The sequence below is a fragment of the Onychomys torridus genome, chromosome 6 (assembly GCF_903995425.1).
Source record: "Onychomys torridus chromosome 6, mOncTor1.1, whole genome shotgun sequence".
Lineage (NCBI taxonomy): Eukaryota > Metazoa > Chordata > Mammalia > Rodentia > Cricetidae > Onychomys > Onychomys torridus.
Window position 1 is genome coordinate 23,248,009 of NC_050448.1, and position 17,375 is coordinate 23,265,383.

The 17,375-nt window shown below is 35.8% G+C and overlaps 1 protein-coding gene across 1 annotated transcript in view; it reads left to right on the forward strand.

The window, feature by feature from the left end:
* Window positions 1–7,088: 7,088 nt before the first annotated feature.
* Krt18 (keratin 18) overlaps window positions 7,089–17,375 on the forward strand; it is a 32,337-nt gene continuing 22,050 nt past the window's right edge. The window contains exons 1-2 of the mRNA XM_036190273.1: window positions 7,089–7,290; window positions 9,045–9,060. Coding sequence (XP_036046166.1) covers window positions 7,089–7,290; window positions 9,045–9,060 — 218 coding nt within the window. The remainder of the gene's footprint in view (window positions 7,291–9,044; window positions 9,061–17,375) is intronic.

The window sequence follows — 17,375 nt, forward strand, 5'->3', positions numbered from 1 at the left end:
GCACAACAGAAGTGTCTGTAATTATTTTTTTCAAATTTTATTTATTTATTTTATACAGATATTTCTGTTTCACTTTTACATATGAGCCATGGGTTCCCCTGTCCTCCCCCCTCCCGCCTTCTTACCCCCAGCCCCTCCCCCACTTTCCCATCTCCTCCAGGGCAAAGACTCCCCTTGGGATTCAGCTCAACCTGTTAGATTCAGTACAGGCAAGACCAGTCCCCTCCTTCCAGGCTGAGCAAAGTGTCCCCACATAAGCCCCAGGTTCCAAACAGCCAGCTCATGCACTAAGGACAGGTCCAGGTCCCACTGCCTGGGTGCCTCCCAAAGAGTTCAAGCTAATCAATTGTCTCACTTATCCAGAAGGCCTATTCCAGTTGGGGGCTCCACAGCTTTTGGTTCATAATACATGTGTTTCCACTAGTTTGGCTATTTGTCCCTGTGCTTTTTCCAATCTTGGTCTCAACAATTCTCACTCATATAATCCCTCCTCTGTCTCCACAACTGGACTCCTGGAGCTCCATCTGGGGCCTGGCCGAGGATCTCTGCCTCCACTTCCATCAGTTATTGGGTGAGAGTTCTAGCATGACAGTTAGGGTATTTGGCCATCCGATCACCAGACTATGTTGACATCATGAGGTTTGCAGGCAAATGGATGGATCTAGAAAAAAATCATCCTGAGTGAGGTAACCCAGACTCAAAGAGACAAACATGGTATGTACTCACTCATAGTAGGATACTAGATGTAAAACATAGATGACTAGACTGCTACTCACAATTCCAGGGAGGCTACCTAGAAAACAAGACCCTAAGAAAGACACAGGGATCACCCAATGACAGAGAAATGGATGAGATCTACATGAACAACCTGGACGTGAGTGGGGGTAATGAAGGGCAATGTTCAGTTGAAAGAGAGCTTAGGGGAACAGGAGATCTCAGCTGGATCAAGAACAGAAAGGGAGAAAAAGGAATAGCAGACCATGATAAATTAAGACCACATGAGAATAGGAAGAAGCAAATATTAGAGAGGCCCCCAGAAATGCACAATGATACCTCCACTGTAGACTACTGGCAATGGTTGAGAGGAAGCATCTATAATTATTTTAAGTGACATAATTATCACATTATGAAGATGATCAACCTCTGGTCCTGTGGCAGTACTCAGCACTATGGCAATGAGTTTAAGTGAGTGTTTATTCTCAAGGTCTTTCTCTTGGAATATCTCAACTAGAAATGGGAGCTGGTATCACTTCTATCACTTCTCCAGCAGAAGATTGACTTTGAGTGTTCTTTACTGCTAACTAGAGTGTTTAAATTTGCTGAACTTATATATTAGCTAGAGTTGGGATCCAGGTTTAAACAAGCTGTTGAGAGACCGAAAGAGGAAATCTTTGTTACTCAAGGGATATTTTGGTAGTAGCTGGCATCTGTATTTTCTGTTAGACAATGTCATTATTATATTAGACATTGGTGTGCAGAGATACCTTTGGAAACACCCATTATTGATGGTTTCCACTTGTACTTTATCATTTTAGCCACAGCTAATTCACATTTCTCCCCATATTTTCTAATATCTGTGTAATGAGAGCCTGGTCCTATTTCTTGGAAACATTTCATTCATCTTTATTTTCTGTGAGCCATTTGATTTTTGACAGTAGAAATGAAGATATTTTTAAATTACCACACAGCATGCATTTTGTTCTAGGGGGACTTTACTTTGGGTATCTGAGTTGGTCTAACAAAGAGTTGATCAACTGATAGTGGACTTATTTACAAACTGTAAACAACTAACACTTGATTCTTAAGAAAGATAGCATAATCCTATACATTTAACTTTCTGCATAATTCTTCCAAATGCAATATCCTTGATCATGAGAAGCCATCAAGTGATGAACAGTACCATATGAGTAATTAAAAGAACAAATTGTGAATATACAGAAGGATAACATAACATTTAAAAATACTCTCAAACTCACTTTGTTCACAAATGTAAAAGATAATCTGGATTTGAACACAGAATGGTTGACAGAAGGAGAACAATATTGGGGAGAAGAGATATTAAAATAAATGGGAAAGAATTTCTAAAAATAACTCAAATAAAATGTAAAACATTCTTTTCAGAGAAGACAGCTAGAGCCCTCAGTTTCTAATATTCTCCGATACAAGCAACCACATTACTTCCCCAGAAACATCTATTCTTGGAGTGTGGATAGAGAGATGCAGGATGAATCTGGACTACTGTGTAGTTCCAGAAAATGATGAAGTATAAAAACAAGCAAGCAACATGATGCAGGATATATCAAAACCACAAAAGAACCACTTGACATAGTACCAATAGCAAACCTGGAGAAATCTGAAAAATAAAAACAGTATCAAACTCATTTTAAAGAACAAATGCAAATTGTGTATTATATTGAAAATTAAATTCTGACTTTCTTGCTAAGAGAGCTCTTGCTTTTCTCCTACACTGGTTCTGTCTATATTTTAATTGTAACTACTTATCTTGATTTGAGTTATTAATAATTATTTAGTTACACAAGTGTGTTTTGTTGACCTACTACAGCGACATCTCTATGAATTTGGAAATCTTTGTTCACTATATATATGCAACACTTTTGTATTTTGTTTGCCTATTTTATCAGATTTACTCTTTTATGCCTAGCTACAATCAATTATTTAATCATTATTCAACTTGTACTTTATAGAAAGTATTTGTAGAATCCAATGATGAATTCAGGCAGCTATAATTTCAAATGTATCCTTTTTCCGAAAATTTTCTAAATGCAACATTTTAGTTGTTTTGCTTAAATGTGAAGGGAAATAGACTTAGAAAATTGTTACCAATATTAAATGGATTAAGTATGATGCACATATATATGTTCATAATATAACATATATATGTATGGATGCACATATACATGTGTCCATACATATAACATATATATGTGTGTATATATGCATTCGTATATGTATGCATATATATAAAACAAATAAAGAAAAATTGACCACAAATTTGAGAGAGAACAATGGGGGCATGAGAGGGGTTGAAGAGAGGAAAGAGAAGTGACAAATGATGGAATTATATTTTCAGAAATTAAAAAATCATAAAATTTTTAGGTCTTTGAGAATTTCATATTTTTTTGAATCATAGTAACCCTATTCCCCAACTCCTCTCAAATAAACTTAGTTTGGACATAGTACCTATGCTTGAAATTAAGCAGAGGGCAATTCACTGAAATAAATTAACAACTATGTTGAAATAGACACTAGATACATACACATATGTATATTTTTATGCAGAGAGACAGAGAGAGAAAGAAAAAAATAGTTTGATTTTAATTTTTGTGTTAAAGGTATGCCACTACTTGATAGGTATAACAAGTAGACTCAAGAAAGATAAAAAATTTAAATCCAAGCAGAAAAAAATCCATGTTCTGAAATTTAATGATATATATATATATATATATATATATATATATATATATATAATAAATAATATAATTTTTCTTTTTTATGTTTAGGTATGTACTTTCATAGGGAGTATGAAAGCTAAGTAAATGGACATGAGCCGCAGAAACAGATCTGCGTGTATACTTGTGTGTTCAGGTGACTATTTCCAATAAATTGGAAAAGTTTGAGTAATTGAGAGAAGTCACTTCATAGTAAAAACAATATATATTATTAAATATAATTATGCCAACTTAAAAATCTCTTTGTTCTTTAAATATTCTGCCTAGAGAGGATCTGGGATCTCGTCTCAGCTTCAACAATAGCTATACAGTACTGGTAACGGCTGTCTGTGTACCCACCCATAGGTAAGAAACTGTCAAAAGCATCAAACCTTGAAACTCTTTACTCCTACTCATCCTATTATTCTGGTTAATCTTTTGTTTTAGCTATTTTTATTCTTAAAAGAGTAATAAATGCACACAGTTTAAAAAGTCAACTAGTACTACAAGGCTATAATAAAGCACTCAGACACTATTATCTCAGCCATTGTCACCTGACTTCCCATGGACAATGTGTCGCCTTTACAAAGAGGCTTTGTTCTATGGATTTTCATATTTAAAACTTGTATCTTTAATGGCTATTTCTTGAGTTATAAACTTGTTTTGGGCTTCATGGAAAACAATGAATTATCACTTAAATATGAGTCTTGTTTCTTTCATATTTCTAAAGTAATTTTTAAATTAATACTATTTGTCCTAAAAGACATTTTGTTTTATTATGATATATTAATGAGTTTCTTATAGATTACCTGTGTTTCTGTTTTTCCTATTGATAAGGGTTGGAGGTAGAGTGATTTCCTAGAATGCTTAAGGAAGAGTAATTCTGAATGTGTCTATCAGATAATTAAGGGTGTGAATGCTTTCTATGATGTTATTTACCACATGATCAAATATTAGACGGAATGAATTAGTCACATTTATTCAAGTTCTCTCTGTTGGGTCCTGCTGTCTTCTTTCTTACTTCAGTTGGGTAGGTGGGTCCTGTTGTCTTCTTACTTCAGTGTGTAGGCAGATCTGCAAGATAGCTCTTGAACCAGAGTAACTGAGGCTTCCCTTCCCCCATACTGGATTTCTTTTCTGTCTTTTCTTTTTTCTTTTCTTTTCTTTAAAGCACACTGGATTTCTTAATAACCCTGTAGTAAATATACTGTTTGCTTAACATTGTGTCTTTTCTCTGTTTTAAATTTAATTTTCATACTTAGAAAACATGCTTCCTTGACTCTTGAGATAAAAATTGACAAGTAAATATTTTCATCCTCACTACTATTTTGAAAATAACTTTATTCTGTGCAGATGTTTTAGGTTTAATTTTTCCATATAATTGTGATTAATTAACTTCCAAGGGTAAAGAATTTATACACTGATATTTGTGGATAAAACTTGCTCCTATATTTAATTTGAACAAATTTAAGAATGTTTTTGTTCACTGGTTTCTCAAATTGCATTAAAATGTATCCTACATGTACTTGGTTCTTTTCAGTTCTTTTTCTAGGTGACTAGTGAATTATTCCACTGCATTTCTGAAAACATTTTTCTGTATTTGTAGGCTATCAAATTGACAACCAAAGCTGCTATCCCATTTCTTACTCCTACTAGAATAAATGAGAATTCTGACTGTTTCACACCCCCACCAGCACAGGATACAGTCAATGCTCTCTATTAGCCATTGGTCTATATTATAATTCTCTCACAATATCTGAGGAACAGTAGTCTCCTTTTGAGCACAGCGTTGCCCTCTGCATGACTTTGGGAATAAGCCTTCTTCCTGCTCCTTAGTGGAAACATTAATTTTTCTGATGTTGAGTTTTGAGAGTTTATATTTTGGATGCCATCACTTTCTGAGATATGTCTGTTATAAATGTTATCTTTCTGTCTGTGACTGTCTTCAGTTGCTTTGATGTGGCCTTTTGCAGTACAGTTTCACCCACTTTTCATCATCCAAAAAGGTGTTGACATTTTTCATTTTCTTTGTCACTGTGATGTAGGTATATAGATATAAAGCTATGATCTAATGCACAGAACATGCAACATCATATACTAAAAGTATACTTTTAAATTTATACATATATATGATTTAATATATTTATCTTATTGAATTTTTATACAAATAACCTATTCTACAATATGTTGATTCCTATTTCTTTTTTGTTTCCTCATGATTTATGCAATACAATATTTCTTGGTCTGTTTTCTTCAATATACTTAATACCATATGAGTCACCTTGTTACATATCAAGTCCCACAAAAGCAGGGAATTTGCCTTCCTAGCCTATGTAAGAGTAACTGTCACAGTGAATTTTTCAATCTTTATCTATCAGATTAATGAGTATAGAAACAGTTCTAAAGTCATTTATGGTTTGTAATTATTCTTTTTAGTTTATTATCTGAAATTGTTATTCATCATTTCATTTTCATTCAAATGTAAATAAATATCAGAAATTAATAAGTTTTGTGTACCTGGCATAGAAAATATCTCACAGACATTTACAGATTTGCCTCCAAAGTGATTCTAGATTTTGTGAAGTGGACAATGAACAAAACCATCACACATTTAGTCAATACATGTATATTATTCAAGGAAGTAAACTCATGGTTTAGCCAGAAAATATTTAAAGTAATGAGATAAGACAAGATGTAGCTTTTCTAAGTAAAAAACTACATGTAATTCTTATTTGCTAAATTCCACTGATATGTGTCTGCTACACAAAACATTGCACTTAACAATTCTGTGTTTCAATGTTTTAAATTTGTGTATAAATTTTACAAGTAGGCCCAGATTGATATAAGTGACTTGATTTTTTAATAATGTCTCTGCTATCATTTAGCATTTATATTAAGGAATATTAAAACCTGTTCCCAGAATGTTCATGTTACTTACACATGAATATTTCAAAATGAGCACATTTCTATGAGTTCATGTGTCCTGAATAAGAATATAATAGGAAGTTATTCAAAGCAACTTCTGTGAAGAAATGGTGTTCATTATAGAATAAGTGAAAACATGATGATTTGAAACATATATATGTTTATTTCAAATATATGTGTATATATATGTTTTCATATATATATGTATATATTTGAATATCAACTATAACTTTTATAATCATTTAGAAGCTAGATATACCATGACTTTTCACATAGATGACTTACTTCTGATATTATTTACAATTTCATGAGAAGGAGATAATAATTAGCCTGTTGATTACTACAGGGTTTGATTTTTATTTAATAACTTCCTATTTTCAACCTAACTTTCCTCCTCACCTCTATTTACTTCATCAAGAGAGATCTTTCTCCTGCATGGATCCTTGGGTGGTGAACAAGGAAATGATGGAACAATCACGGCCTGGAAACCTGGGAAATGGGGATGGAAACTGTGCTGCACAAACCGGAAACTCTGCTCCGGTGACAGATCACTCTTCATTTGCCTGGTTGCACAAATCCGCATGCAACACCACTACTGATTGGTGAGTTATCCCATTTTCGGCTAGCATAAATGGTTTCCTGAATCTGTGAGAACGACCGTTGACCATCCGGCACCTCACTGGTTATTCTTGAAACCGGGGGTAGCCCCCGGCCATGGTCTTCACTGGCTATGGTCGGCCCCTACCGCAGGCCCAAATTTCCAGCCACCTCCCATGTCTGCAGCATGAGATATTTTTCACTGTAGGACCACCACTGTCAGGTGCATCCTGGGGCTGTGTGAAGCCGGCACGTTCTTCACGCCCAACGGGGCGGCTGAGCATTAAGGGCTCCCAGGGAGTGATTGCCTCACATAGCGGTGGGCCCCCGCTTATCAGCTGATGAGCTGATAAGGCGGTTTGTGCCCAAGATCCATCTTTGATCTCTGGGGACGCCTGGGGTCTTAGCTCCAAATCATGTTTATTTTTTTTTTTAAGTTTTTATTTTTTTTTGCCTCTGTGCTGCAGACATGGGAAATAAGGCTTCCAACTCAATCAGTCCTAACTCTCCCTTAAGCTGCCTTCTTGAGGCTTTAAAACCTCTTACCTTAATGCCTTACTGAAAGATTCCTAAGCTTATCTGTCTCTGTACTGAGAGATGGCCCTAGTATGCTTTAAAAACATAACAAAAAATCCCAATCTTTTACGGGAGTTATCTAATTCTGGCCAGCAAACAGGCAAATGGAAAGAGTTGCTCTTTATCTTAGCTTTCTCTTTCTCAATAAAGCTCTAGAAATGTAACCATGGCTTGTAATTCTTCCACCAACAAGCACGCACCTCCAGCTGGCCGCCGCGGGTGGTGGCCAGCCATGAGAAGTGTGGCTTTCCACTATTGATACTGCCATGATTTTTCACAGTGAGTCTTCTGTTCTAATGGCTGAAATCTGAGCTATATGTTTGCGGCGGACAATCCCGGGGATTGTCCTTAGGCTGTGCTGGCAATGGCAGGCACATTTTTGCTCCCGATGAGAAGGAGCAAAAATGGCGTCTGGTGTCTACTGGGTGGACCAACGGCAGCACAGTTGCAGCTCTTCCCATCCCTTGACATGATCTTTGCTTTGTCCCTAATTAAAAAAAAATAAGTTCTCTTCCACTCTCAAGCTCCAGAGGAAACCAGGATCCACTGCCTTGTCACCAATTCCAGAGGAATAGGGTATCACCCCATTCCCAACTAGGGCCACACAGGGTCAGAGGCAAAAGGGACCATAAAAATATCCAGGTGGTAAGGATATAACAGTTTATCACTATTCAATACTCAGAAACTAATCACATGTATAAATGCTAGACTAACAAAACAAACAGGTGCCTTAAATAAACCACCTGGAATAATGCTTGTCTCAGGTAAAAATTAAGCAGCATACTAAAACATCACAGCCACCTTTTTAACATGTCTCCATCCAGACAGGCCAGATCTACCTCAGATAAATGTCAACTCCAAAACAAAATAATAATGAGTCTTTTCTCTAAGCGTTTTATGTCACCAGTGTCCTGTCAGACAGAAGGTTCCCAGGCACACCATGAAGGATGGACAGCTGCAGGACAAGGCATGACAGAACTTCATCCCAGGACCAGCCACACTATGAAGGATGGACACAGCTGCAGGACTTCATCTCAGGACTTCAGGAGCCAGTTTCCCCATTTCCCCCCAACTGATGCCCGCCATTCAGCCTGAAGCAGTCTTTGAGAGAAATGGCGCCCCATACCCATCCATCTACATTTTTTTCTTTTTTTAAGAACAAATGAGTCGGGAATGATAGAAAATTACAACATGTCCTCATGGTTGGGCTTGCCTGGCAGACTGCCTAATTATTTCTGGTTCAAAATAGCCTTTTCCAGGTCAGAACATCTTGCATGGCTAGGACTCCATGGCTTTACATGGTTGGGTAAAGTATGTGCATGCATGGAGTAGCCACATGCGGTCCTGTATGCATGCACGGCCCACTCTTTAAAAAGCCGGTCTCTCTCTCTTCTCTTCTCTCCTCTCCTCACTCACGTGTGTGCTTCACATAGGCCTGTCACCTCTATCCTCTATCCTCTTTTAATAAAAACTCTTCTGTGGTCTTATCTTGTTCAGGATGTGTTCCTCGTGGGTAAGAGTGCCGTCTAAATAACTAACACTTTTCACATAGATGACTTACTTCTGATATTATTTATAATTTCATGAGAAGGTGATAATAATTAGCCTGTTGATTACTACAGGGTTTGATTTTTATTTAATAACTTCCTATTTTCAACCTAACTTTCCTCCTCACCTCTATTTACTTCATCAAGAGAGATCTTTCTCCTGCATGGATCCTTGGGTGGTGAACAAGGAAATGATTGAACAATCATGGAAATATTTTAAGAACAATAAATCTAATATGTAGATAGTAAGGAATGAAACAAGGTAGTTCCAACACTCAAGGAGAGGTAATGAAACCTTAAAAACAGGCCAATATAAAATAAATGATTGTAAAGTTTGCTTCTTTTAGAAACTGGGACTGGGACAAAATAGAAAAAAGAAAATTTAACCTAAGGTTACTGCAGGTGTGGGCAGAGAGGAATTATCCACAGGAATAGATAAAACAACTGCAATTTTGATTAAAGGAATGTGTGGTTAGTATCAGGAAAAAGAGAAACAGTACATTAAAAAATCTATATATGTGCATTCTTGCTTGTCTGTCTGTCTGATTATATATATGTGTGTGTGTGTGTGTGTGTGTGTGTGTGCTCATAGAGGACAGAAGATGGTGCTAAAACCTTTGGTGTTACAGGTGGTTGTGAGCCATCAACATGGGTGCCAGGAACTGAATTCGGGTCTCTGGGAGAACAGCAAGAGCTTGTGTCCACTGAGCCATCTCTTCAGCTTGCCATATGTCATTTTATACAGCATTGCCTCCTTCTCTGTAGAGAAATGATTGACTGATGAGGCAGAAATGATTATTTTTGTATATGTAGATCCCAACAGACTGTGCTGTATTTCTTATAACACTTTTAAAATAAAACAGAAAGCTGGAACCAGGCTACTTCTCCTTTGAACTAATTTTTAATATGAAAAATAATTTCTTGCTGAATAAAACTATAATTTTGTTAAAAAACTGACAAGGAAATATTAGTATATTCATATTTTATTCTACATTTGAATATGATTTTTAAAACTAAATAGACTTAATGAATAACTTACAAAAACATAATATTTTCTGGTGTAAATTCATATATTTAATTGAGGAATAAAATATACAAATTTAGAGAGAAGTCCAAGCTTATTCAAATTCTCTAATGGGTTAACATTTTTTTTTTTTTTTTTTGAGCTGAGGATCGAACCCAGGGCCTTGTGCTTGCTAGACAAACGCTCCACCACTGATCTAAATCCCCAACCCCCTAACATTTTTTAAATATATGGGCTATTTCATAGTTAATCTTGATGGTCAACTTGGTTGGACCAGGAATCAACTAAGAGAATTACCTCTGGGCATATCTGAGAGGGTATTCGTAAAGAACTGACTGAGGAGAATAGATCGTTCAGCAGATGGCCACTGGCCTCTTGCAGTAGATCATATGCTATGAGGACTGAGGGAAAGCAATGGTACTTGCATGCCTGCCAGACACTTCCTGTTGGCTAGTTTTATGTCAACTTGAAATAAGCTTGGGTCAGTGGAGAGGAAGGAGCTTCAACTGAGAAAATGACTCCATAAGATTGGGATCTAGGCAAGCCTTTAGGACATTTCTTAATTAGTGATATATGATTGAATGCCCAGCCTATCATAGGTGGAGCCACTGCAGGCAGGTGGTCTTGGATATTATATGACAGCAGGCTGAGCAAGCTATGGGACATAAGCCAGTAAGCAGCATCCCTCTGTGGCCTTTGAATCAGCCCCTGCCTCTAAGTTCCTGCCCTGTTTGAATTTCTGCCCTGATTTCCTTTGAAGATCATCAGAGTTTTGAAAGTGTAATTCAAACAAATCCTTTCCTCCCCAAGTTGCTTTTGGTAATGGCATCTCATCACAGCAACAGTAATCCTAAGCCATTCTGCCTCTTTTTGGTATGTATGTATAGTTGATTCTACTGCACCTACTCTCCACTGACATAAGCACCTTGTTCCTTTGAACACTAGCACCAAATTGAGACTATTCAGACATCAGGACTTACGGACTAACCAGCTCCTTGGTTCTCAGTCTCCTTAGAGTATAGATAATAATTGTTGGAGTGTCACACTCCTGTTAGGTAATCTCCCCTTACATTATATATTCATCTTATTAATTCTATTCCTCTGGAGAACTCTGCTTCATACAGTATAGTGGAAATCAAGCTTAGACAATATGTGTGAAGATTAGTGTTATATCTGAAGCTCAAAATGAAGTGAGTCATGACAAAATGGGTAAGAAATAAATGTGGATATTTTGATTCTTCTCCCCTAATGACATACTCTAAGGTAAGAATTTTTTGGTTTATGTGTTTGATCAATAATGGTGTAATCACCATGGCTAAGAGAATTGATTCCTTACCAATGCATGAGCTTGTTCATGCCTCCTGTGAATTTCAGTGACTCCAGAGAACATTAGCTTTGGTTGTTATTTATATTATCATTGGTCACTTAGAAGTTGCTCAGCCTGAGTAGACAAACCAGTGACCTGTAATTTCCTTCAGTTCAAGCTTCTGTTGATCCACAGTGGCACCATTGTAGCATTCTATGTCTGCCACTGGGCTGACTGCTATCACTGGCAGATTTCAATCTCAGTAACTGTTACCTTCCGTTCAAAACTAATATATGTGGATTCAATATGTTTTCTTAAAACTTTCATGTGTAAAAATCATATTTTAGGTACATATCTTTTCTGTGAATTACTGAGTAAAAGTGTTTTATAATATGCAGATAGAATACAATGAATCCCACCCAAAGTGATATTGTGCATGTGTGTGTATGCATTTGAAAGGAAAAATAGAGAACACTGTAATTTCAGATTGACAGTGACATGAATAAGGGTTGATATCGGAATTCAGAAAGACAGTAAACAATCGGTGAGCTGGAATATGCAGCATTCAAGAAGTGAAAAACCTTTTATATTTTTAATCTAACTTTTAGGGAATATTAAAAACAAATTCAGGATTACTTCTTTGTCATTTTTAAACTTTTAAACAAAATGCTTCTATTCAGAGGTGGATATCCATATTGCTACTCCATTATACTATTTCACAATTTATTATCTGTTTCATACTTTTAAATTTTGATGACATCTTATTGTTTATTCAGATATACCAGTCATGTCAAATTTAATGTTTCTAAAAGAAACCCAAATTTTATACACTATAAATCTACTGCCATAAATTTCAGTTCCATGTTCAAACTATGTAATATTATCAATAGCCAGGTTTAGTAAACAGGATTTATTGGACAGCATCATGTTCACTTTCTCATAATTTTAATTGAAAGTTTCCTCCAAACATACTTTATATAAGTTCTGCCTTCTCTATATCTAGGGGCAGTACTGTTGTTTAATGACTGTAAGTTCTATGCCTTTGACTTAAATATGATTACCCTTAGTCTTCCTTTAAGGTTCGTACCCAAAAGATCCCCCAATATTATAAATCTAATGTCACACTCATACTCACACCTGGCCTAAAAACATTGTGATGAATATTATTAATTCCAACTGCCTAACATAAAGAGCTCTAGGATTGGGAACTGGGATATAACTTGTGACCTATGTCTTATCCATATTTCTATGGACTGTATTGTCTATGTAAGGCAAAAAATTGTTTCTGTGAGACAGTGTATTCTATTGCATTTTGTTGTGTTACTGGGCAATTCTTTTTGACTCACTGTGTTGATTTCATCTTGATTAACTATCAAACTATTCTGATGACAGAAGAATCAGTCCTTGAGCCCATCAGTCTTAATACTCCATTCAGAAATCCCCTTTGGTTGTCCCTTTTTGTGCTAGATGAATGGTGATATACAGAATTAAGTCCTGGAGTATTTAAGATAATAGATTCATAGCAGTTGCTTCCCAAAACTTATATAACACACCTTAGTTTCTGGGGTACAACAAGACCTCATTTACAGTTTTCATTCACATATGAACAAATAGTCCTATTCAGTCTCTACTTTATTATTTAAGTAAGCAAGCAAAACTCATTAGCCTTTAAGGTTTAGTTAGGATGATTTTCTTTTCTTTTCTTTTTTTCTTTCCTTGAGCTGAGGATTGAACCCAGGACCTTGCACTTGCTGTGCAAGTACTCTACCACTGAGCTAAATCCCCAACCCATAGGACAATTTTCTATGTGGTGAAAGCATGGGGTGATATCAGAAAAAGAAGCTAGCTATAGAACACAATAATTTTCTTGAAAGAGACAAAAAGGTGGTAGAGAGACTGATGAGAAATTAAACAGTCGTAAATGCCACAAAATTTTGGTGCCATGTTCTAAGTATATGACATTAAAATTATTAAAAAGGTAAACCATCACAGTACATACATACACATAAACATACATTTATACATACAAAATATATACTTGTTCACAAGACACTCAGTTGTACACACGTCTTTTAACAGTACTTTACAATGAATTATTCTGTATAAAACTCTTGTTTCTGTTCAAATTTATTTCAGCTGCTTCCATTGACTAGAGAAAATAGACTGTTAAATAAGGGGTATGTGGGGAAGAGGGAGGTAACAATATTTTCATAGTTGTGATTCAGTGATTGAGCCAGCTGATACTCAGTGATTTAGCAAGAGAACAACTCTTGAAGAGGGTTGTGAATTAGTCTGGCTGAAACTCAACAATTTTTAGGGGAAAACTACATTTATCCAAGAGGAAGTAAAGGATTGAGCACTGTTAAAGATTTAATTAAACAGATGGCCCATTGTTGTGCAATGGAACCACTACAATCAAGTCTGTTTTTAACCCATTTTAAAGACTTGCATATATTGATGTTTCAAAAAGTAGACACAGATCCTAGACAATCTATCCAGCAGTAGTATTTTTGTCTTCAACGGCTGAATGATAGTTTTGAACTTTTTTTTTTAAAGAATAGTATTATAAAGGATTCTGTATTTAAAAGAAAATAGCCAGGAATATTTATTTTCCATCATGCAGAAACTTCTTGATGAAAATAAGGGGAATAGTGGAGTGGGAAAATAGAACTAATCAGTGGCCACTAATTTCCATGTTGATAAAACCAAAATAACCACAAATTATAATATACTTAACAAATGAGAATAGGCAAAGCTATTCAGTGATGCTTGAATTCATTTTTTTATAACTCAACAATCATATAGAAAACAGCGAATGAGCAAATGTAGTGTGGCTAGACCAAATTCTCTTCTCAGTGAAGGAGTGTATTTATTTATTTAAAAATCAGGCCATTTGTTTGCAACAATTAGAAATATATTCAAATGCTACACTTGATCTGGGGTATTCAGTTATTAAACTGTCTTTGCACCCATCTTTCAATATTATTTTGGGAGAAAGGTAAGTAATTTTGTTGCTGGTCTTGACAATGTAATAAAGAATGTTTGAGAAAATCTGAGAGCCAAAGACCTCATCCCATCTGGGAAAATCCAGTCTGCTGAGTCAGTAAAATCAAAACTGAATTTATGATAAAAGCTTAATACTTAAGTTGCCTATAGTTGTAATTAAAATTGTATTAATTCACTAACTTATTCACTCGAGCATTTTTTTAAAATCTGATTTCTGAAATGAGTGGTAGCCAAGCTCCCCTTTTAAATTTTTTCCTTGAAGGGACATCACAAAGTTCTCTACCAAGGTATTTCTACAAAAGATCATTCAAATGTCACCTTTAACTACAAGAAACAGTGTCTTCAGGAAGAATGAGAGATACATTATATTCAACACAAATCAATTCTATAGTCACTACACCATCTTTATTCCCCTTTTCAGTATTTTCTAGAAATACTATTCTTTGCTTATTAGTCAGTTCTGTATCAGTTATTATCATGTTCTGTAGTTTACTCTGAACTGTACTCATTCTCTTTTTCTTAGTCCCTCTATTTACTTAATTGCCAGCAACAAACATCTCTTTTGAAGAGCCATAGTGTTTGAAAGCTCACCTTTTCTTTATCTCCCTGGATTTGTATTATAGTTTAATGATTCCATATGAAATGAATTAAGAACAGAACTTGGTATCACGGAAGTGGGGTCATTGCTGTAATGAACATGACCATGTGGATTTTGAACATTTTAAACCAGTTTTGTGAGACAAAGCATAGAAGAGCTTGAAAGTTTGGATTAGAAAAGCCATTGAGTGCTTTGGGCAGAAGTGATGGTCTATTCTTGAGGGAGAATGAAAGATGAGAATGTTGGGAAATATGAGACCAGTGAAGTCTCATGTCACCAGATTTCAGAGGGGAACAATGACTCAATCAAGAACAATGATGAGCACTATTTTTGTGATACCTTTGTTAAGAATCTGTCTTCACTTAGTCCTGAGAATTTTAGTGTTCACATTAAAGATGATGGGTTTGTTTGGTAAGGTAAATCTCAGTATTGAATGTTATTAAGGTTGGTGCTGAGGGAGTAACAATAATCAACACTGAAATCAACACTAATATTGAAGTTACTGCAATGTAGTGGGACAACAGGGAAGTAGTTCCTCCAGGCCAGCAGACAGAAGCTAATACCAATAGGACCAGGCTATGTTTGGCATTGGCAGCAGAAATTGACAATTTATGTGTCATATACAGAGTATTATTTTTAAAAGCATAAATTATATAAGGTTTGGGAGGTATTGGAGTTTAGCTAAGGCTAGGGACTGTGTAGTAGGGTGGCAGTTCATGTGCAGCCCTGAGAAGTTAATGTGTGGATCTGTGAAGGTGAAGCTTGAGTGTCAGAGGAGACTGCAGAATATTGGAAATGTTAGGACCATGAGACAACCACCAAAGAGAGCTACAGGTGTGGCGCAGATCTGATTTAAGCCAAAGGAACTGATGTACTGGAGTAGCTATGGTTTCCCAGTTTCTTTGGAACACAAAAGGCTATATCAAACCTCAGATGCTAGACACTGGAGTTACAAGATTTAGTTTCATGCCTGCTGGGTTTTGTTTTTGCTTTGGTGTGGTTGTTAATTTGCTGTGCTCCTATGCTTTCATTTAGGAATAAGAATGCTTACTGTTTCATTATTTGATGAAAGCACTTAACTCAGTTTTTATTTTATAGGAATTCACAGTTAGGAGACTTTGGCTTTTGAGAGTCTTTGAACTTTTAAAGATTATAAGGACTTTAAGATTGTATTTATTTGTTTTTTTTTTTTTTTTCAGTTTTTTTGAGACAGGGTTTCTCTGTAGCTTTAGAGCCTGTCCTGTAACTCACTCTGTAGCCTAGGCTGGCCTTGAACTCACAGAGATCTGCCTGCCTCTGCCTTCCAAGTGCTGCAATTAAATGTGTGCCACTACCACCTGGCAAGATTGTATTATTTTATTAAGTAAGAAGTGGGACTTTGGGTACAAGAGGTGAAGGGTTATGCTTTAGAGTGATGTCTTTGTGTGTCATGTTGATGAGGGATAGAGTTGTGATGGTGATTTTTAATTATCAACTGTCTGTTTTGAGCTTTGAACTGTGTGGAATTGCCTTCATTTACTTCCTTCTCAACTATTCTCAAGTTTTAGGTTTTTGACTGTATCAAAGCCAGTTGGAAACTAACCATGTATACATTTGTTTCTCTCTATTTTTGATTGTAGGTTTCATGTAAAAAGCTTCAAATCCCTGCTGTTATGACTTCCCTGCAATGATAGAATATACCCTTGAATTGTAGGTTAAAATAAACCATTCCCCCATTCCCCAGATTTATTTTTGTCAACTTTTATTTATTTATTTATTTATTTATATTATTATTATTTTTTATACAGGGTTTCTCTGTGTAGTTTTGTGCTTTTCCTGGAACTTGCTTTGTAGACCAGGATGGCCTCGAACTCACAGAGATCTGCCTGGCTCTGCCTCCTGAGTGCTGGGATTAAAGGTATGTGCCACCACCGCCTGGCATTTTGTCCAAGTTTTTAATCACAGCAGCAGAAATGAAACTATAGCACTATGTATCTACTGCCAATTTCGATTCTCATGAGAAATCTAATTCAATCAATATTGCCACATAGATCATGTGCCAGTGTTACTTACATAGAAAATCTTTTTGAGTTTAATGATTGTTCATTCTTAATACTTCCTGCTGAAACTTTTTATTTGTATACATAATCAACTTTATTCCCTAGTTCTCTTCCCACACATTTCATTGATTCATATCTATTAATAATTTAATACCTGTGGTAGATTTTTAAATGCTTGAGTCTCAGTCCTCTTTTCTTTCTAGTTTGACACATGCTAGGAATTTAATTTTATTACATTATTGAAATGCTAAATTATAGAGATTATTCCACAATCTGTTATATTAGCTTTAATTTCTCTTCCTTGTTTC